Source organism: Cinclus cinclus, chromosome 5, assembly GCF_963662255.1.
Source record: "Cinclus cinclus chromosome 5, bCinCin1.1, whole genome shotgun sequence".
Taxonomy (NCBI): domain Eukaryota; kingdom Metazoa; phylum Chordata; class Aves; order Passeriformes; family Cinclidae; genus Cinclus; species Cinclus cinclus.
In genome coordinates, this window is record NC_085050.1 from 5,608,186 (window position 1) to 5,628,208 (window position 20,023).

Below are 20,023 nucleotides of genomic sequence, written 5' to 3' on the forward strand. Positions count from 1 at the left end.
TGGTGCTTAGCCCAAAATGAGAGTTCTCTTTTCCAAAGCTTGTTTAGATCTTTCTTCTTTGTTTTTAGATTCTGGAGGGAAAGATGACAAAGGTGAAAGTGTACATTTTTGTAACTCATTAAAATGTCTGTCTCTGGTAATTACACAATGAGGGTAAGTATAATTGTAAGGTATTAAAGAGTTAGATTACATTAATAGCACCTTTTTCTTCTTAAGGTTTTGCACTCTGTGCATCACTGATTTATTTCTAATGCTCTCAGTCTCAGATTGTGCACCCGGGCATGAAGAGATGGAATGACTGGCTGGAGCTCCAGCGGAGCGGCCCCAAGCTGTCCCCTTCATTTCAGCCAGGTGACCCTGCGGAGAGCAGGGTGAAGATGAGCCAGGCCTGGCTGCTGGGATTTCTCCGAAAGAGCCCCGGCAGCTGCGGACGGGGCGGCCATCGGCTCCCATGAGCTTTGTATGACCCTCAGCTGTCCTGAGGGCCATGCCAAGGGAAACACCGGAGTGGGAGTCGGCCCTTGTACCAAGAGGTTGTCGAGGTGCTGCAGTTCCAGAGAAGGCAGCGGAGCTGGGGAAGGGTCTGGAGCACAGCTGTGATGAGCAGCTGAGGGGCTCAGCCTCGAGGAGGGTCAGGGGGCACCTTATTGCTCTCCACAACTCCTGACGGGAGGGTGCACCAGGTGAGAATCAGCCTCTGACCACAGGAAACCAGCGACAGGACGAGAGGGCGCAGTCTTAAACTGGACTAGTGGCGTTTAGGTGGCGCATTAGGAGAAATTTCTTCACAAGGTGATTGGACATTGGAATGGGCTGCCCAAGGCGATGGAGTCACTGTGCCTGGAGCTGTTTAAGGAAAAACTGGACCTGGCACCCAGTACCATGGTGGTGTCTGGTCATGGCTGGACTCGATAATCTCAGATGTCTTTCCAAACCAGACTGACCCCGAGCACGGGACCGCCGCCAGAGCCCTCAGCGCCCTCCCGCCCCTCCGCGCGGGGCGGGGCCGTGCGCAGAGCCACGTGACTGGCGGGGAGCCGCGAGGGGCGGGGCGGGGCCGCTCGGGCACCGCCCCCACACGGAGAGAGCGGAGTCTGCGGTGCTGGCGGCGCATGCGCAGTACGGTCTCGAACCGGCCCGGCTGTGGGGAACCCGGAAGTGCGGGGCGGAGCTGCCGCCATGGGGCTGTTTGGGAAGACCCCCGAGAAACCGCCCAAGGAGCTGGTGAGGGGCCGGAGCCGCCGAGGCGGGGCCGGGGGGCGGCGGGGTCGGGGCTTGAGGGGGGAGTGCCGGCAGGGCCGTGTGGCGTTGCTATGGCGTCGGGCGGGGACTGTGTAGGGGCCTGGCTCGGCCTGACCCCGGTGCAGGATACACTCGGCCCGGGACCGGGCCTATGGAGACCTAACAGAACCTTCCGGTATCTGAAGGGGCCTACAGGGAAGCCGGAGAGAGGCTCTTTGTGAGGAACTGGAGTGGCGGGACAAGGAGGAATGGGTGCAAGTTGATAGAGGGGAAATTTAGGTTAGATATTAAGAAGAAATTCTTCCGTGTGAGGTGGTGAGACACTGGAACAGGTTGCCTATGGAAGCTGTGACTGCCCCATACCTGGAAATGCTCAAAGCCAAGCTGGATAAGGCCTTAAGCAACCTGGTCTAGTGGAAGGTGTCGCTGCCCATGGCAGGGGAGGTTGGAACTCTACGGTCTTTAAGGATCCTTCCAACCCCTTAACATTCTGTGATTCTGTCTCCTCTCACAGACTCAGCCTTAAAATTAGGACACAGTAGCTGAAATGCTGGGACTTGTAGGAGGAACATGAGTCTGTAGACAAACTGTATGTTCCTACAAACAGCTTTCTGATGTAAGTGAAATGGAAGACACAGGTGGATTTCACTGTAGCTTTTCATAAGTAGCTATGAATGTGTTAGTGAAAAGATCTGCTGTTTGGTGAGAGGAAGATCAAATACATTAGAGGTACTGAAAAAGCAGCAGGGAGAAGGATGACAGGCACACAAGTTGACGGCTTAGACAAGCTACAGTGTCACAGATGTTCCCTGGTGCTTTGTAGCAGCTGAGTCCCAGGGGAGCAGGTTATGGTTGTTGCTTGTTGGGTGAGAGAATCACATGAGGAATGTACCTTTGGGAGTGTCTTTTCCCTTCCTCCTCTGCTTGTGTTAGTGCACTGTGTGGGCTGGATCAGTCTCCTGTGTTCCTGAGTCTGGTACAGGAGACCACAGGGAGAGCTGGAGTTGGGGACTGCTGCTCTCAGGGGTGGGGTAACACATCAGACAGCTGTGTAACCCACACACGTGGTCAGCCTGCACTGAGGAGTTCTTGTCTCCTGTCTTAGGACTGCTTTTTTGCCTTCACTTACTGATGAACTTACCATGTTTTCCAGTAGCATAGTCTGTGGGTCATCTTGGAGCTCTTGGAGGATGGCACCATCCACGTGAACCTTCTTTTTGGTGGTGCACAGCAACAGGACAAGGAGCAGTGGCCATAAACTAAACCACAATAACTTCCACCTTTACATGAGGAAAAACCTCTTTATGCTGATGATGGCAGAGCCTTGGAACAGTTGCCCTTGGAGCCTGTGGAGTCTCCCTCTGGAGACATTCCAAACACACCTGGGAATGTTCCTGTATCACCTGCCCTGGGTGACCCTGCCTTGGCAGGGGGTTTGGACTGGATGATCTCCAGAGATCCCTTCCTAAGCCAATGGTTCTGTGATTATTTGCAGAAGATCCTGCAAAGGCAGTGTGGAACAGGTGTAGGGAGGGGTGGCATGAGTCCTCTTGCTGTCATAAGCACTCTCTTGGGGTGCAGGCTGACATGGTGACTCCACAGGCCTAACACTGATACTGAGAAACTCATAAATAATTAAAAATTCCTTTCCTCCTGTACCTAACTGCAGCTTTTGAAGGAAAAAGCAGTAATTGTTTCTGCATCCTAGCTGATGGGGAAACAGCAGTGCTTAGCTCGTGTCTGCCAGCAGTTGTGCACAAGATACAGTCCCTGAGCAGAGCTAGAAGGAGCATCCAAGCGCTGCAGGAGGTGGATGATGTTGGGGAGGGGTTGTGATTTTTGTGATGGCAATGATTTGCCCTCAGTTGTTTTGTCTGCCCTCTCCTGATTTGAGATTATTTATGATCAAGGTAAATACAAGGTGAATATCTTCAGTCCATGTAAAAAGCTGGTGATTAATTTCAGCCTGTCTAAAGCTGGGGATTTATTATACTTTTAATGCCATGTCTAGATCGTTTGAACTTAAAAAGTGGGTTTTTCTCCAGTCTAGTCTGAGTTGGCTCTTTTTAGCTTGAGTGCTTTGCTGGCTGACTGGCATAATGCAGTGCTGTGAGAGTGATGTTTTTGTTTAGATCTGGAGTGGTAGCAGAATTGCTTCATCAGCGTGGAGTTATGCTCAGGGTAATTATCTTTGCTCAGCTGGACCACATACTCCTGTTCCCAGCATTGCTGCCTTGTGCCATGGTTTGTATCTGTGTCCCTGTGTCATGTGTGAGATGGGCAGTGTGGCTGCTCTACAGCTCAACAAATTGCTGTCTCATGTAGCTGGAAGCATGGAGTAGCCTGGATGAGAGTCAGTGGGATTTGCTCCTCCTCTTACACAAAACAGGAGATGAGCTGGGAACACCAGGGAAGACATAAGCACCCAGCTCTGCCTTTAGGACAGGCTGATTCTTGACAATGCTAGGGACGAGCTGTGAAAGAGTTTTCTGCTGTCAGAGTAAGCAGGGATTGATGACAACACATAAGCAGTCTTAATTTAATGGTGTCTTTGTGCTGGGCTGTGCATCCCAAAGACAGAAGCTGCAAATCGTGCTGCTTCATTTGACAGTTGCTGATTGTGCTTGTACATGAAGGCTTGTTGTGTGTTGGTTTGTTCTAAAATACAAATCTAGAGCAAATCTCTGGTAGGTGTTACATTTGAGACAGGACAGTTGGCCAGACAGAGCTCTGTCATGTTTTCCTCCATCTCTTCCCCCTGCTTTTTTCCTCTCATGTAGTCCATACTCAAAAAAGGGACCTTGTTAGGTTTCTTTCAGGGTGAGGAATGACTCAACAGGACATTATCTCTGCTCTGAAGAACAAGAGGGGAGGCTGCAGTCAGTCCTGCAAGGGATGGGGGTTTTCTGCTTGTAAACCCAGGGTTTAACTAAAGGTGCAGGAGCTTTCTGAAACCTATTAGAAACTTCTGCATTTATGCAGGGCTTTGGGTTGTTTGTGGGGGTTTTTAAGCTGATTTTGTACTTGGGCACCTCAAATGTTGGTTTTTGTCTGCAGTCAAAACATAGTCCTGTTCACCATGACCAAGAAGAAGGTTTTTGAGACTGGTGGAAGTCTAAATCTGTTGCTCTGCTAGGCTTATGCACCAAAGAGAACTTGCTTTACAAATTTTCATTGCACAAGTTCTCTTCACTCTGCTTCCCTAGAGGGGTGGCCAGGGCAAGTGGAGCTCCCTACCTCCTAGGTGAGCCAGAGGATCTGGAACAGAGGGGTCTTGGGAAGAGGTCTTGCCAGGAGGGAACTGTTGAAGGAGTGGCTGTGTTTGAACCCCACCAAAGGTAGGGGAAGGGAAGCTGGAGGGCAGAGAGACCTGAGCAAGTGGGAGGAACACAGCAGGAGCCTCACGATGTTGAGCAGTGCAAGATTGTGCAGGTGGGACAACCATCCCTGCATGCAGGGATGTGCAGCCTGGGGCTGGCTGGGCACCAGCTCTGCAGGAAATAATCTGGTTTCCCATGGATAACAAACATGAGTTCCCAGTGCACCTTTGCAGCAATGAAGGCAAACGGTGCTGTGTTAGGAAGCAGTAGTTACAGTGTTGAGTGTTCAGTCACTGTGCCAGTCAGCAGTAAGGAAGTGTACCTGCAGTACAGCAGTACCAGCAGTAAAGAGGACACACCTGCAGAAGTGTCCCAGTGTAAGCACGCAGTTCTGGAAGGATCTCTACAAACTGGGAAGTGTGGCAGAGGGCCATCAGGATGGAGGAGGGCTGGAGCCTGTGATGCAGGAGGAGTGGCTTAGGAAGCTGGGCTCATTTTGGAGAAGAGAAGGTGAAGGAGCAAGGATCTGAAGCCTCTGGTGGCGTTGTAGTCAAGGTAGAGACAGGTATTTTTGATGTGTGTCCAGTGACAGGAAGAGAGCTACAGCACAGTTGACCAAAGGAGAGTTTTGAATTGAACATGAAAAGCCAGGTTGGATGGAGCTCTAAGCAATCTGGTTTAATGGAAGGTGACCCTCCCATTGGCAAGGCATTGGAAATAGATGGTCTTTAAGGTCCCTTCCAACCCAAACCATTCCAGGATTCTACGAGGAAAAGTCTTCACCACAAAGGAGTAATTAAAGTGCTTTTGCTTAGAGTGGCTGTGAAGTCTCTGCCCTCAAACAGTATCAAAACTTAATGGATGGGACCCTGAACAACCTGTCTGAAGTCTGAACTTGATCCTGCTTTGAGTAGGGAGTGGCTTGGAGACCTCTTGGGGATCCTCCTGACTGAAATGGGCAGTAGCACACGAGGCTGTCATCCTGTGCCAAAGTCTGTCCCTTCTGCTGAAATCCCCTGTGGCAAGTTCCCTCTACAGTGACATAGCTGTGATGTGGGAAGTTAGCCAGGCAGTGAGTATCTGACTCACAAATCACATCATGGAATCATTGAAGAGTTCTGGTTGGAAGGGATCTATAAAAATCTTCCTTAACTCCTTGTCTGAACATTAAGAGCAGTGCAGTAACTGGTGGTATCTCTGCAATGTTTGGGGGTTTTATTATTTGAGTAATGAAATATTTTAACATCACTCATGACTTGAAGCTCATGCATTTTGAAGTGCTACTTTTGATGCTGAATATTTAAGTTACATGAAAGTATCAAAGCATACTTTTAAAGTTGGAATTTCAAGTAATTCTCACTTTCTCTTTTTAAGGTCAATGAATGGTCCTTGAAGATAAGGAAAGAAATGAGAGTGATTGATAGACAGATCAGAGGTTTGTACTTGAGTCTCATTTTTTGTTTTTACTTTCCTTGTGTGCCTTCAAGTTATTTTTGCTTTAATTGAGGCAGGCTGTGAAATTTAATAACCTGGGGTAGTCTATCACATCTGGAGTAAAGGAAGATGAATGTGATCCTGGGGCCAGACTTAGTCTGTATTACAAAATGATGTTGCTGTGAAGTTATCCAAGTAAAATTTTCAAAATAACATTAATATTTCATGCTCCCACATAATGCTCTTAAATCCTTTTGGATAACATGTGTTAGACTTATTATCCAGAATTTCACCCACATTGATTTAATGAGTAGTATCATTGTGGTATATAATTCCAGATATAGACAGTTCCACTGGCATGTACTGGTGTGAAAGTGCATGTGCCAAGCAAAAGTAGCTTGCTGTCAGCTTGGGAAAATTACAAACAGAAGAGAGGAAGGGGTGAAAAAAGTATTTTCTCAGTGGGCGGGTGTTTTGCTATACAGTAATGAGCATTACACTGCTGAATATGTCTTGAAAAGCAGAGGAGTTGCTTAATATTGTACTGCTGTTGGTTCAGAATTTGTCCTACCTGCCTTCTCTGAGCCTGAAAATAGGTTTGGGCCTAGGTTTTGTTTTCTCCTTGTCTTCTACGCTGTCTGTGGGATTTGCCCATGGGAGGTGCTGGTGAAGGATATTTTGTGTCAGAATCTGGTTACTAGGCACATGGCTGTTTGGAGTGAGGCCTTGAGGAGTACATCCTTCCTTCCTGTTCCCTTCTTCCCCAGCCCTGTGCCTCTGGAGTAACCTGGCAGGGTTCGTGTCTTTTCCCTCTTGTAGACTTGTATGAGTTGGTTGGAGAAGGTTGCTGTGCAGTAAAAAGTCTGTTTTTTTCCCTTGTCTCCAGTATGAGGAACAGAATTTGTCTTTTCCAGGAAAACTGGTGTACAGGGATGTGAATTCTTTTACTTCTTCCAGGGCACTTTGTGTCAGTACTTTGTATCAGTACACTCAGGCTGTATGAGGCACAGAGGAAGTGCAGTTCTGATCTTACTAGCAAAATAATGTTTTAGAAGTTGCATCTTCCATGGCAGCAAATTATTCACATGTTCACTACTGATGTTTCTTGAAATTTCAGGTTTCTCTTAACTTTTTACATGCCATAATACTTCTAATGGCCCACACAGGCGCTAGGTTACATGGTAGTATGATTTTTTATGTGGATGCAAATCTAATTATTTTAGCAACTCTAAACATGTCTGTGTTTCAGAGTCCTACATTCAAAGAAATACAGTTCAGCACTTACCACCAACCATCTGCCATACTGATAATTCCCCTTAAAATAAAGTACAGAACATCTTTGTGCCAGGATTTCATATTTTACCAAGTGTCACCTATGGAAGTACCTAGTTCTGCTGGACACTTCCCAGGCTAGCAGGCTGCTCCTGAAGGATGACAGCCAAGCACCATTGAAGGTTTCCTCAAAAATTACCCACTGTAGTTGGATTCTGCTATGCTTGTTTCAGCTGAGCCTTACACAGGAAATCCCTGCAATCATTAAGTAAGGATGCTAAGCTGGAACCTGTCTTAGTTTCCTTGGGGAAAGCTGTGGTAGTTGTGTTTGAACAAGGCAACACTAGATCCACCTGGGATGAATTGAGTGGGCTTGGATCACACAGTTACTAAAATAGCAACACTATTCAAAACCATCTGTTGTTGAACTCTTGCTGTTTTCTCTTTGTGTTAGGTTGGTTTTCAGGGCTTGGAACGTTTGCAGAAATGAAAGGTATCCTTGTTACTTCAGAATTGAATTTTTTGAGTTGATAGAGTTGGAGTAATACAGTAACTTTGTGTTTGCTGAGCTTGTGGGTCCCTCTTGCAGGTGCTTTGGGCTGCTTTGGGTCTCCTGTGCTTGATAATGTTGCATAGGGACTGGGGAAGTGACTTTGGCTCCTTTGAGGAATGTAGCTGGCCCTGACCTTCAAAGATGGGAGTTGACTGTTCTTGCATACTTGTGCCACTGATCTCATACTCAGCAGTTCATGCCAGTGAAAGCATTCACTCGGGCACAGGCTGCTCTACACTGGCCTGGGTGCAGTAACACAATACTTGTGGTTGTTTTCAGCCTGACAAAGTGAATGTTGTCATTCTTCAGTACTGCTGGATTTCTTCTGGTGCTTTCTGTTTCCTGCTGGAGCACTCCAGCTCTTTCTTACCTGCTCTGATATGCTGGGACTTGGCTCAGTCCCATGTCTGACATACAAATGTCTTCAAGTTTGTGGTATTTCTGAAAATAATAGTGGGAAAGGAGCAAAGGTATGTTTTTCTGATTAGGATCCAACAGTTTTCTGCCAGTCCTTTAAGGTAAACACCTCAGTGGATGATTCTAAGAGAATTACTGGTCTTGAGTACAGGGTTCAATAACTCCCACCTGAGAAGTCTCCAAGTTGGCCTGTGCTGTGCCAGAAAGCATGTGTTGATGCCTTTGTTTTTATAAAAGGGCAGCTTCTGATTCTTCCAATGTATAACTTTGTCTGGCATAAATCAAGAAGACTTAAAGATAAATCTGAACAAAAGCTTTCCTTGAAATAATTGTTCTTATGGTCATTTCAATCAGATCTTTGCAGGAAGGTGAGGAGCCGTTGTTATTGGAATTCTTTATTTACTTCAGGATAATTTTTATTGTGGCCTCTGAGATCCATATTTCATCAGTGCCTAATTTATTGCTGAGTCTGGAAAAGAAAGGAGGTTGATATTACTCTTGCATTTTTTTCTCTTGCTTTTTTGGAATACCTGGTTCCTGCTGTTCACAGTGTTAAGTGTTACGTGGCAGGGCAGAACTGTGAACAGTCACATCAGATTTGTTGGAGAAACCAGTGGCATTTAAGAAGGCCTTTTTAGTGTTAAATAGTTCAAATCCAACCAACTCTTTGGTGCTCATGCTTAGTTCAGTATTCCTAGTTAAGCGTACTTAAAAAAAAGCTGTTGAACAAAGTTGAATGCCAGGAGAGTTTGAACAGGATATTTTAAGTTAGATGCATATTTTATGTATATATATTTGTATCAGGCCAGTTTAATAATCAAGAAATTATTTTGAAGTTGTAAGTTTAGTCATCCTCTCAGAGTGCTTTGTTCTTACAGGACCTTTTTTTGCTTTATAAGCTCTTAGCTCAGCATCATGGACTAATATTCTCAGACAGTCCTTTAGAGTACTTTTGTCTGCAAATGAAATTACAGAGCTGGATGCTCAGTAATGAGAATTTTCCTACTAAGATTTAGCTGAATTAATCAGCTGACATGTAAACCAGCCTAGAACAAGGTCTTTGAGTAGCAGAGGTAATCTGAAATCAAGCAGAAACAATTCTTTGCATTTGAAACACACCTCAACAAATGACTAATTTCTCTTCTATATCCTTAGGAGTTCGTCACTGTTTGCTGTGTTTTTCTGTACTCCAGATATCCAGAGGGAAGAGGAGAAGGTGAAGAGGTCAATAAAGGATGCTGCCAAAAAGAATCAGAGGGATGTGTGTGTGATCTTGGCAAAGGAGCTGATCCGCTCTCGGAGGGCCGTAAGCAAACTCTATGCATCCAAAGCTCACATGAACTCTGTTCTCATGGGGATGAAGAACCAGCTTGGTAAGGAAAAATTCTGGGCCCAAACACAATAACTGTTCTGACAGTAGAAGTGAGGTCTGAGGTTTCCTTGTCCAGAACCAAAATCAAGTGCAGGCAGAGCTTGAATGTGGGAGCAGCCATGCTCCTGTGAAAAGCAGCTGGTTCCAGTGGGCATCAGGAGCCTGGGAAGATCCTCCTGTAGCAGGCCCCGAGCTGTGAGGCTGCTGAAGTTCTGCTCCCTGATCCCAGCAGACACATGCATCCACAGTGTCAGAGCAGAGCCTTTGCCACAACCCCATAAAAACAGAGCTTTCACACAGGTATGAGCAGCTCCATCCTGCTCTTCCTGTTCTGCTCATGAGGACTGAGGTCTACTAGTAGAACACACATGTACACAATAGGTTGGTTGTTCCAGGAGCTGCTCTCAGATGCTCTGCCTAAGCTGGCCAGATATCTGGTACCTGGCCCCAGATCTCCTGCTCTGCCTGAACTGCTAGGACCTGCAGGCCCCTGAGGTTTCTGTGTTCCCTGATCTACTTCAATCCTTGCCCAAACTACCTTTGGTCATTCCCCTAAGATTCAGTTATGTTCCTGAAATCCCCTTAAAAGATCCATTGTATGTTTTCCCATGTTCAAACATGCTCTTTTCCCTACATCCCTGTAAGGAGTCCTGTATCCCTGCAGACAGTATCCTCCCTCAGTCTGCAGGATGTTCTGACACTTTCTCCAGTGTCCTGCCTGGATGGGTGTCCCACCCTGGGCTCTGAAGTAGTCAGGGAGCTCCCAGTTTTAGTTCCTTGGGGTTCCTGCCCCTCATTGTTCCCTACATCCTTGCTGGTTCCCTGTTTCCTGTGACAAGCTGCTCAGCAGAGGATCTAACACCTCCTCAGAGCCTGAGGGTTCCAGCAATGTGAGAATCACATGCTCTGAAACTGAACTCACAGCAGTTTGGAGCACATTCTTAGTATGCATTTCTAAACAGTTTCAATTCATTCCTAATATCCCTGTGTCCTGGTGGAGCCTGTGTCACTGATTTTGACAGGACCTGTCACAGGAGTAGAATTCTCTTCATCCTGTAGATGGTTGCTTCCCTAGCAAGAGTCTGGAGGCATTTACCAATGCCTCTGTGGGGATGGAGGAGCAGTGTTTGATTTCTTAGTGTGGATGAATTCTTTTGCCCCTTGGCTTAACACCCATGTTCTTCTTAGTCCTTTGTGTTCCTCCAGAACAAGCATATTTCCCTCGTTCCTTGTCCTTATCAGAAATCTGTTGTAATACACTTCCTGCAATGTTTTCCATAGCTGGAAACAGTCCAGCCAGCCTGTAGCAAGCAGAACAGAAAGCTTTAAAGACAGGAGAAGACTTGGTGGAGGTTAACATGCTGCTGAAATGTCAAAGCATTTCCCCTCACCCCAGCATCATCCAAGTAGATTTTAGTGTTGGATGAGTGATAAAACAGGAAGTCACACTATGAACCTCGAGTGTAATTTTATGATGGTTCAAATGTGGCTCCCCATGCATCTCACTCAGGAAAGAAAAGTAGGACCATCCTTGCACCTTAAGGTGTCCCTTAAAAGGAAAAACTCAAAACAGCCTCCCACTGCCAGCATCTTCATCTTCCTGGGAATGTTCTGATACACTTAGATAGGAAATGTGAAGGAATTTGGGATTCAGTCTGGGGTCTGTAGTAACTTGAGAAATGACCACTCAAAGCAAGCTTTCTGTTAGTTTGTTACAAGTGTGGGGCTCTTAAATTATTAAAATGAAAAATAATATGTGCTGTACCTTCATTTTGCTTCATTAAGGAGTGACCATTTTATATACAAACAGGTAAGTGCTCTGTGTCCAGGAAGCTGCAAAGTTAGATGGCAGAATTCAGAAAACGTCAAAGTACCCTTAGTTACTGCTTTTTGATCTTGATGTATCAATACATATTGAGGAGAGCTTGTAAGTTAGAATAGCCTCTGGAAAGAGTATTGTTAAATTCAACTTAAACAAGCTTATTTTTGGCTTGTCTGCTTCAATTAAATTTCAAGTATTAATGTTATAGCTTACTCTTCGCTTTTAAACTATTGCATCAGAATTTGTGCCAGGGTTAGTTTCCAGTACCTGGTGTCAGGCAGGAGATCCCTGTTTTCAACATTCACTGCTGCTCTGTGGCTGAAACCCTCAGCAACACCTTTGGCTGCTGAGGGGCCAGGCATCAGCAACTCTCTCCCTGTCTTTAATGAACTGGGTGCAGGTGGGCTGAAATCTCTCTGCAGGCCACCTGAGTTCCTCATTGTACAGGGTCAGTAGCTTTGCTATAAAAGTGATTTTTTCAATGTGGATACAAATTAGGCTTTTTCAGGAATTTAGTCAAGAATAAAGAAGTGCAATGCCTGTTTATTTTTAAAATTGAGCTTAAATGTAAACAAGTTTCCATAGAGGGAGGATATAATTTCTCTGCTTTCAGCAGTGAACGGGTTGTTCAAACTGTTCTTGTGCCTCTCCTTCACAGCTGTCCTCAGAGTAGCGGGTTCATTGCAGAAGAGCACAGAAGTTATGAAAGCTATGCAAAATCTAGTAAAAATCCCAGAAATCCAAGCAACAATGAGGGATTTGTCCAAAGAAATGATGAAGGTAAGATCTGGCACATAAATCAGACTTGGGTGAACATGATGTGGTTGTTACTGAGCTGTGTAGTTATCTGGGTGGCCCCTTTGTCACAGGGCTGGTGTGAGCTCAGGACATCCTCTGACTCTGTGACTAGTCTGATACTGGTGACACTAAGAGTTTTGAATCTAACAGCAAAAAGCTGTTAGATACATTCCTAATAACAGTTTTGAGTCAAAATTGGGAATATATGGGGAATTTATTTGCCACAGACATGTTCAAAGAAACAACGGTTTCCAGGCATTTTTATACACTATAACAACCAAAATGTTTTAAATAGACACTCCCAAAAATCTGCTCAGTTTATTGCATCCTGGTAGAGGTGTTTTGTTTCTTTTAATTACTACCAGAACATCTCAATTGTCTTTGTTTAATGGATAACCTGACTTTTATCCAGCTAACAGTGCTTTACTGAATTTGCTTTCCTGCTTAGACAATTATTATTAAGCTTTCTGGGGGGTACAAGCCTATGAAGTGGCTCCCTACTGCATGTGCAATGTATTAATCAAGTTTTCTGGGTTGTATAGGCCTTCGACTCCTTAATTCTCTCAAGATGTCATAGAACAAGAATGGTATCTAATTAATCTCTAGTTATATGATAACCATTAAACAATTCTTTATTGAATTTTGTTCTTCAGCTATAGATTCTCTAAGGGGTATGAGTTCATGAAGTTCATTTCTGCAGTTGCAGTGAAGTAATTTCTCAGGATTTTCTACTGACACTTAGCCAATACAGATCTAAACCAAAACCAGCCAAAATAACACAATCAAACTTTCCTTAACTAATTAAATGTAGTTCATTACAAAAATTGTATAGAATCACAGAATTCCTGGCTAACTCAGATATAACTCACTGTCACTGGTTTAAAGCATTTAGCTCAGTGTCTCTATGTGATGGAAGCGCTCTGATTTGAAAGTATACTAAGTCTCTGTTATGACTATTACATTTTCAACTTCCAAAGTTGTTTTGCTTTTTCCCTTCTTACCATCTAGACTGTTTAGTTCAAATAAGTTTATTTCTGAATAATTTTCCTAAGTGCACCAGCATGGTTTGTCCATATATAGGTTGCAGGGCGTGCAAAGGAATGTTTTCAAATGAAGCTAGAAGAAAACAAGCTGTATCAAAGAGCAGTTTTACAGTGTGCTGCACAATTTATTCTGCATGACTGAAATTTACACTCGTATTTCACATGCTTGGAGCCGACTGGGTTCTTGGTTTAGACATGCAACAATAAATAACCATGGAATTGTAGAATGGTTTGGTTGGAAGGGATCTTAAAGGTCATGTAATTCCAGCCCCCCTGCCATGGACAGGGACATCTGCCACTAGTCCAGTTTGCTCAGAGCCCCATCTAACCTGGCTGGGAACCTGTGGGGATTGAGCATCCACACCTTCACTGGGGAACCTGTTCCACTGCCTCACCCCCTCACAAGGGATAATTTCTTCCTTGTATCTAATTTAAATCTCTTCTCTTTTGGTTTAAATAACTTGAGGTTTTCAAAGTGAGAACAGGTGTCTTTAATACTCTGTTCTCTTCCTGCTTTTCCTGTGCACCAGTTGTAGGGATGTGTGCTTGTGCTGAGGGCAGGTGTGTTGGCCACTCTCCTGCAACAGCCTTGATCTGGAGCAGGGGAGGTGTTACATGCCTGGATGGGCATAACCTCATCTCCCAAGTAGAAATGTGTCTTCTAACTCTGCTGTTTGCTGTTTCCAAGGGTATCACATGCTGCCTTGCTTTTTTCTGCTAGGCTGGAATTATAGAGGAAATGCTGGAGGACACCTTTGAAGGGCTGGAGGATCAGGAGGAAATGGAAGAGGAAGCTGAGGCGGAAATCGACAAAATCCTTTTTGAAATTACAGCTGGTGAGTTTGGGGGTGCTTCTGAGAGCCAAGTCCCTGCTCTGTTCAGTAAGATGCAGCAACTGAAATCTTCATCTGTTCTGTGCTCTCCCAGTGGCATCTCTTGGTGATGGGCAGAGAGCTCTGACAAACTGGTTTCTCAGGGAGTACTGGCTAGGAAGGGCAGTGGGGCTCAGCAGGGCAGAACTAATCTTCATCAGCTGCTGTCTGTGCAGTTATGTAATTGAGGTTGTAACAGATCTGTGTTTGGCTGTGCAGTGAATCCTCTTACCAAGGTGAAACTTGACTAGGTATTGTTATTAATGAAACCAAGAAATAAACTCTGCTGCACTGCCTTGAGTCATAGGCTGTGCTGTAAGTCCTGGCAGTAACATGCTATGTCTTGTTTTGGGGAAAATACCCAAAACAAACACAAAAACCCTCTTAAAACCAAAACTGCCATTTCTGCCTTCCAGCTCATGAAGTAATGATTTATTGGTTCAATTATTTCACTTGGAGCATGCTTAGAATGCTCCTTTCACCTGGCTTGCTTGTGATGTGGTGTGACAAAAACAAGCACCGGGGCTGCATTAGCTGTACTGCAAGTGCAGCACCCACCCTCCTGGCACCGTGTGCCCAGCACCTGGCACAGTGCCCTGTTCTTTCTCACATCCTAATTTGCTTTTTCCATCCCGTTTCCTGGCTGGAGCAGCTCGCCTCCTCCCGAGCAGGCAGGGGGAGCTCCCAGGCAAGCAGCTGGTTCTAGGGGGAGCTGGGAGCCTCCTCCCAGAGGCTCAGAGCTGGCAGGTCAGTGCTGCTGGGCAGCCAACAGCCCCGGCTGGCCCTGTCACGGCTCAGGGGTGTGACCTCGAGGGGCAGTTACTGGTTGGGTTACTTTAGATGTCCCTGAAAGCCACTAATTATTAAATGAAGACCTGACACTCGCTAACGAGCCTGTTTGTTGTTGCAGGGGCCTTGGGTAAAGCACCCAGTAAAGTCACAGATGCTCTGCCAGAGCCTGAGCCCATGGGAGCAGCTGCTGCTGCTGTGGATGAGGAAGAGGACATCGAAGCGATGCAGTCACGGTTGGCCACCCTGAGGAGCTAGGGCCAGGAGGGATGGGGATAGGTGGCTTTATTTTATTCTGTCCTACCTTGAAACTGTATTCTCACTTATGTAATATATATTGTTTTTTCTTATTGAGGATTTTTTTTCTTCAAGAAACTACTGTAATATATTTCTTGCAGAGTGCAGTCTCTTCCAGTTTTCTGTTCAGCCCATGGTTCCTGTGGTGACATGGCAAGGGTGGTATAATATTATGTATTTTTAGACAAAGTCTTGAAATATATTCTCATCTTCAAGCAGCATTTTTTCCTAACAGGCACTTTGGTTTAATCTGCTACCAAAAACCTCCAGCACTGTCCTCTGTGTTTTCCCTGAATCAATGCAAATTTTATTAAAGCTGCTTCTAACAGTCACTACCACGCAGAAGTTTAGTTTGCATCACTTTGGCCTCTTTCAGGAACAGTGTCTCTTCTAACACCTCCCTTTGAGTTTTGCAATGCCTTTAGCACATTCAGGGCAGTCACTGCATAGTTCAAGGGCAGTTTTCAGTCTGTTTCAGCTCTATCTGATCACGGGGCTGCCTGTCTTAGCCAAGGCACAGTGAGGGAAGGCAGCTGGCAGCAGTGGGAGGGGGGCCCTGATTTACCAGGCTGTTGGCATAGCTTCCCTCGACCCTGTGGCCATGCCAAGGCCTCTCTTCTGCTCCAATAACACATTTCAGGGTCAAATGAGAGCTGTGTCTCCTCCCAAGGAAAAGCTTCAGGCAAAACAGAGATCATGGCTCACAAAAGGCTGTTTGCAAACCAAGAAACTCAGACCCAAACCTGTCACTGCTACAGCACCTCCTGGATAAAGGCCAGCACTCTTCCTTTTAGGGAAGACTTACCCAAAGAAAACCAAGTGTCTAAAGCATTGTATCCCAACAGCAAGGACAGAAAAATACACAAGGCACACAGATAGGTGGATTGAGTCCAACACTTCCCATGTGCAGACATAAAACCGAGGAGGGCTAAGCACTCTTCACGTGGGTGCTGGGGGAAGCAAAGCATCCCCAGGGCTTTAGGGCTGTGCAATTCAAGTGTTCATCTCCACCCCAAATGCAACAAAAACAGGCAAAAGGGACAGTTTGTTTCTTGTGGTCTTAAAAATCCAGAAAGAACAGATCAGAAACAAAAGTGGGTAAGAGCTGCAATAAAACAAGACTGAACAACAGCCGAGTGGTAAGAGCTCAAAATCCAGCATGAACAATGAGTCTTTTCAGATCTATGTGCACACACACAGGGAGTGTAAGATCAGTGTGACTCAGCTCTCTGGGAGGTACCTGTCCTCCAGCTGGTACCAAGGAAAGCAATTAACCTGCTTTATGTCATCTATTTCACTGTGATAGTTCAAGGGAGAAGGTTCAGGTAAGTGTTGTTTTTAAGTGTACTTGACAAGTTCAAGCACAAAATGCCAAATTAAGGCACCTGAAGTAACTACAACAAGTTATTTACTGTCAAGACATGGCAGCAAGCAAAAGGTGGAAAAAAAGCTCTCACTGAATACAGTGAAGGGCTGGTGTGTAGGCAAACCTTCTGTAAGTCAGCTTCACTTAACTCGTGTAAGAAAGAGACCCCTGCTTCCTGCACATCACTGTAGCCTGTCCCCACTCCTGGGGGAGCAATCAGAAGTTTCTCTGAAGAAGAATCCTGTCATCCAAGACAGACTCCACAGTTGATGCTGATCACAAACAGCAGGTGACATACTAGAGGAAGGGGAATCTTCAGAGTTGAATTTGTTGCATAAGTTCAGAAAAGTGAACTTGGAGGTTTCCTCTTCTTCGTGGTTGTTCCCAACAGCGATCCTGCAATTTTCAGTTCTGGGAAGGAACTGAAAGGTTAATTTTGTCTCAGGGTCTCTCATCAAATGACAGATTCACTTTTCCACTCATAACCTTTCTTCCTGTTTTAGGTTCTACAATATTTTCAGTGTTTCTCCAAATAACCCGGAGTTCTGTGTTTCAAACTGAAGCTGCAAAGCTCATGTGATACAGACCACAGCACTGGCAGCAGCAGTGTCAGCTAAGTTGGGCTTGGGTTAACCAAAAATAACTGAACAGGTCTGCTGCGAAATTCCATGCGCTAAGCCTTCAAATAGTTCAAAAACCAGTATGAACCATTTATGATACAGTTTTCTTTTGCATTTCAAAGTACTGCATCAGATTAATTTCATTTTAAACAGTTAATTGAAGACAGGCAAGGAACAGTATCTGAAATAGAAGAATTTTTATGTAACCATTCAGTGTTAAAAACAAGAGAATCAAACATCAGTTCAAATTAAAGAGCAGTTTCGAACAGAAGACATTTGATTAAAAGTTTCTTTTAACATTTAGAAATTTAAATACATTTACCTAAAGATGGTTAACTCCCATCTCTATGTTACTATACAATAGCTTAAAGCTACTTTTAAATGCTAGTTCTATGTTAATTTGAAATTCCAGAACTGCATTCTTAACTTTTTATGTAAATTGGCTATTAAACTGAGTGATTCCATACTTCCTCCCACCTCAAAATAAATTTTAAAAATTGAAGCTTTACAATGCCTTGAATAATATTTTTCAAAGGAGTAATTTGGAATAGTTCCCAACAGTTCTATAGGAGGTATTTTGTACAGTTTGGAGAGCAACTCCATATAAAGTCCTATTGCAACTGAGCATTCACAGTATGCCACAGTCCATACATATTACTACATATACATATCAGGTTTGTAAACATTGGAAGAATACACAGAACATAGTACCACAATCCTCTGGTACTGCTGAAAGGAAGATGAGGTAACATTCATATAATCTCAAAGTCCACAGAGGTCCTGACTGAGTAGGTAAAACAGCTGCCAATGCTTCTGTTTCATATAGTGTGTGGTTAAGGCGTTCTACATCACGGTCTGCTAAGGCTGGATTCGTTAGCTCTCAGTATCCCAACTGCATCTTTAACAGCATGGTATATGACATTCTTCACCTGCAGGAGCAAAGGAAAAGGTGCTTGGTTTTACAAGCAAACAGCACAGGTAGTTTTCCAGCTTTCCCACTTACTTCCCCCCTCACCCTGTGCAGGTCAGTCTGGACAAGCTCATCTGCCCAACCTTCATGCAAATCACAAACTTGGGAAAACATCTGTTCTGTTTCAGTGGGGTTTTTGTAAAGGGTCAAGAGCACTGAGCAGTGGGGAGTTACCTGCAATTTATCTTCATGGTTCGTATGTGTATGTGACAGATATCTAAATTCCTGAGTGAGCCAGAAGCAGTGTTTGACATGCTCTGGGGATACAAAGTCTTCTGCAACTTTAATACAACTGTACAAATTATGAACCTAGAGAGAACAAACAAGCATTAGCCACGTGCTCAAAGGGCTACCTAAGCAGTCAGGCCCTTCCATGTCCCTGGTGCTTGCCTGGTGTGGAGCTCCTGCTGGGATGAAAACTACATCTCCTAGAAACTGTACAATAGCCCAGCCTTGAACTCCATACTCCTGATGAAGGCGTTTCCTCAGTGGTCGGTCCAGGTACCAACTCTGATCATGAATGGGATCATGATCTACAGGGTTTTCTTGGCCCTGTTCTTCTGCAACCTGAGAAAAATCACAAGATAACAGGCATTTTAACACACCAGTCTGACTGGACAGTCAAGTTCTACCTGTGGTATTCCATAGAAACGTGTGCCAGAGGGACTTGCACCATGTGTTCAGGTTACACAGTGAAAGATTGGATCATTACTCAGACCCTTATCAAGCATTTCTCAGGTCCTACTGGCTTCACAGACATATTGCAAGTGTGTATATGGGAAATACAAGTAATCCCAATTGACAGTGGCAAGTGAAACAACTTGTGCTCACATTGGGAACCGCCGTCATACATGGAACCAGTGTTCTCACACTACTAAAGCTGGAGAGGGACTGTGGAGAAGGGTGTGAAGTGACAGGACAAAGGGCAATGACTTCAAAGTAAAGGAGAGTAGGTTTAGATTAGAAGACATTAAGAAGAAATTCTTTCCTGTGAGGGTAGTGTGGCACCAGCACAGGCTGCCCAAAGAAGCTGTGGCTGCCCCATCCTTGGAAGTGTTCCAGGCCAGGTTAGACAGGGTTCTCAGCAACCTGGGATAGTGGAAGAAGGTGTCCCTGCCCATTGCAGGGGGGTGGAATGAGATGGTCTGGTCTTGAAGCTCCCTTCCAACCTCAACCATTCTGAGATTCTGTGACTCTACAGCCTGTGACTGGAAGACACTACCCAGTTCAGCAGGTGTCTGCCTTGAGGACACCAGTCAGTGTGTGCTCACTGACCCAGAGGGTACAAACCAGATTTTCAGGAGAAACAAGACTGGGAGGCGCAACAAGTATTTCAGGACAGAAATCTGAGTGTTGTGGAGACAGAATTTCTGCAAGAAGTTGCTGTATAAACACAACTTGCTGCAGCAGCCATGTACACCCAGTGCTAATGCTTATCAAGCCCAGTGTTGTGTTTTATCACCCTTAAGATTTGTTCTTTGTTAATATTAAATAAGTCTGTTGCAGCCCCTCCCAGCTCCCACCAAGAAAGCCATAAGCCTGACCGGGCCAACAGTTGTTCAGACCATCCCATTTATCCTTTCACATATCAAACTGGCTCTTTCCACTTTTAGAGCACCAAAGAAGTTTCACAATCAAGACCACAAAGAACTCTCGACCATCTGATGTAAATGTAAACACTGAAACAAGCCCTTTTGAATATGGTAGCCAGTCTCTACTAAACCCTTTACTCCCATGAAAACATGACAAAACACCTTATGATTTTATCTTAATTTAGACCTAATCAAGGTATGGGGGGAAAAAAAGAGGTAGTAAAAGAGAACAGTGAAGAACATT

At 44.9% G+C, this 20,023-nt stretch overlaps 2 protein-coding genes across 4 annotated transcripts in view; one reads left to right on the plus strand and one right to left on the minus strand.

Annotated features, from left to right (window-relative positions):
* The first annotated feature begins 1,132 nt into the window (after positions 1-1,132).
* CHMP3 (charged multivesicular body protein 3) lies at positions 1,133-15,334 on the plus strand. Of its 2 annotated transcripts, none has more exons than XM_062494092.1 (6): positions 1,133-1,224; positions 5,937-5,997; positions 9,432-9,611; positions 12,091-12,212; positions 13,995-14,109; positions 15,056-15,334. In XM_062494092.1, exons 1-6 carry the CDS (start codon positions 1,180-1,182, stop codon positions 15,190-15,192), a joined length of 660 nt encoding a protein of 219 aa, XP_062350076.1. In that variant the 5' UTR covers positions 1,133-1,179; the 3' UTR covers positions 15,193-15,334. The 2 variants fall into 2 exon arrangements, with proteins under 2 accessions (XP_062350076.1, XP_062350077.1); XM_062494093.1 differs by having other exon boundaries at positions 9,432-9,544; positions 12,123-12,212.
* Positions 15,335-17,399: 2,065 nt separating this feature from the next.
* KDM3A (lysine demethylase 3A) overlaps positions 17,400-20,023 on the minus strand; it is a 29,186-nt gene continuing 26,562 nt past the window's right edge. For both annotated transcript variants that reach the window (XM_062494097.1, XM_062494096.1), the window contains exons 24-26: positions 18,578-18,754; positions 18,362-18,496; positions 17,400-18,146 (exon numbers count right to left, since the gene is read on the minus strand). In XM_062494097.1, coding sequence (XP_062350081.1) covers positions 18,066-18,146; positions 18,362-18,496; positions 18,578-18,754 — 393 coding nt within the window. In that variant the 3' untranslated portion in view covers positions 17,400-18,065. The remainder of the gene's footprint in view (positions 18,147-18,361; positions 18,497-18,577; positions 18,755-20,023) is intronic.

What these genes read in the sequence shown, in the direction of transcription:
- CHMP3 (XM_062494092.1), top strand. Translation starts at nt 1,180, where the DNA reads ATGGGGCTGTTTGGGAAGACCCCCGAGAAACCGCCCAAGGAGCTG. An exon ending in GGGGATGAAGAACCAGCTTG is followed by an intron (nt 9,612 to 12,090) that starts GTAAGGAAAAAT and finishes TCTCCTTCACAG; the next exon opens with CTGTCCTCAGAGTAGCGGGT. An exon ending in CCTTTTTGAAATTACAGCTG is followed by an intron (nt 14,110 to 15,055) that starts GTGAGTTTGGGG and finishes TTGTTGTTGCAG; the next exon opens with GGGCCTTGGGTAAAGCACCC.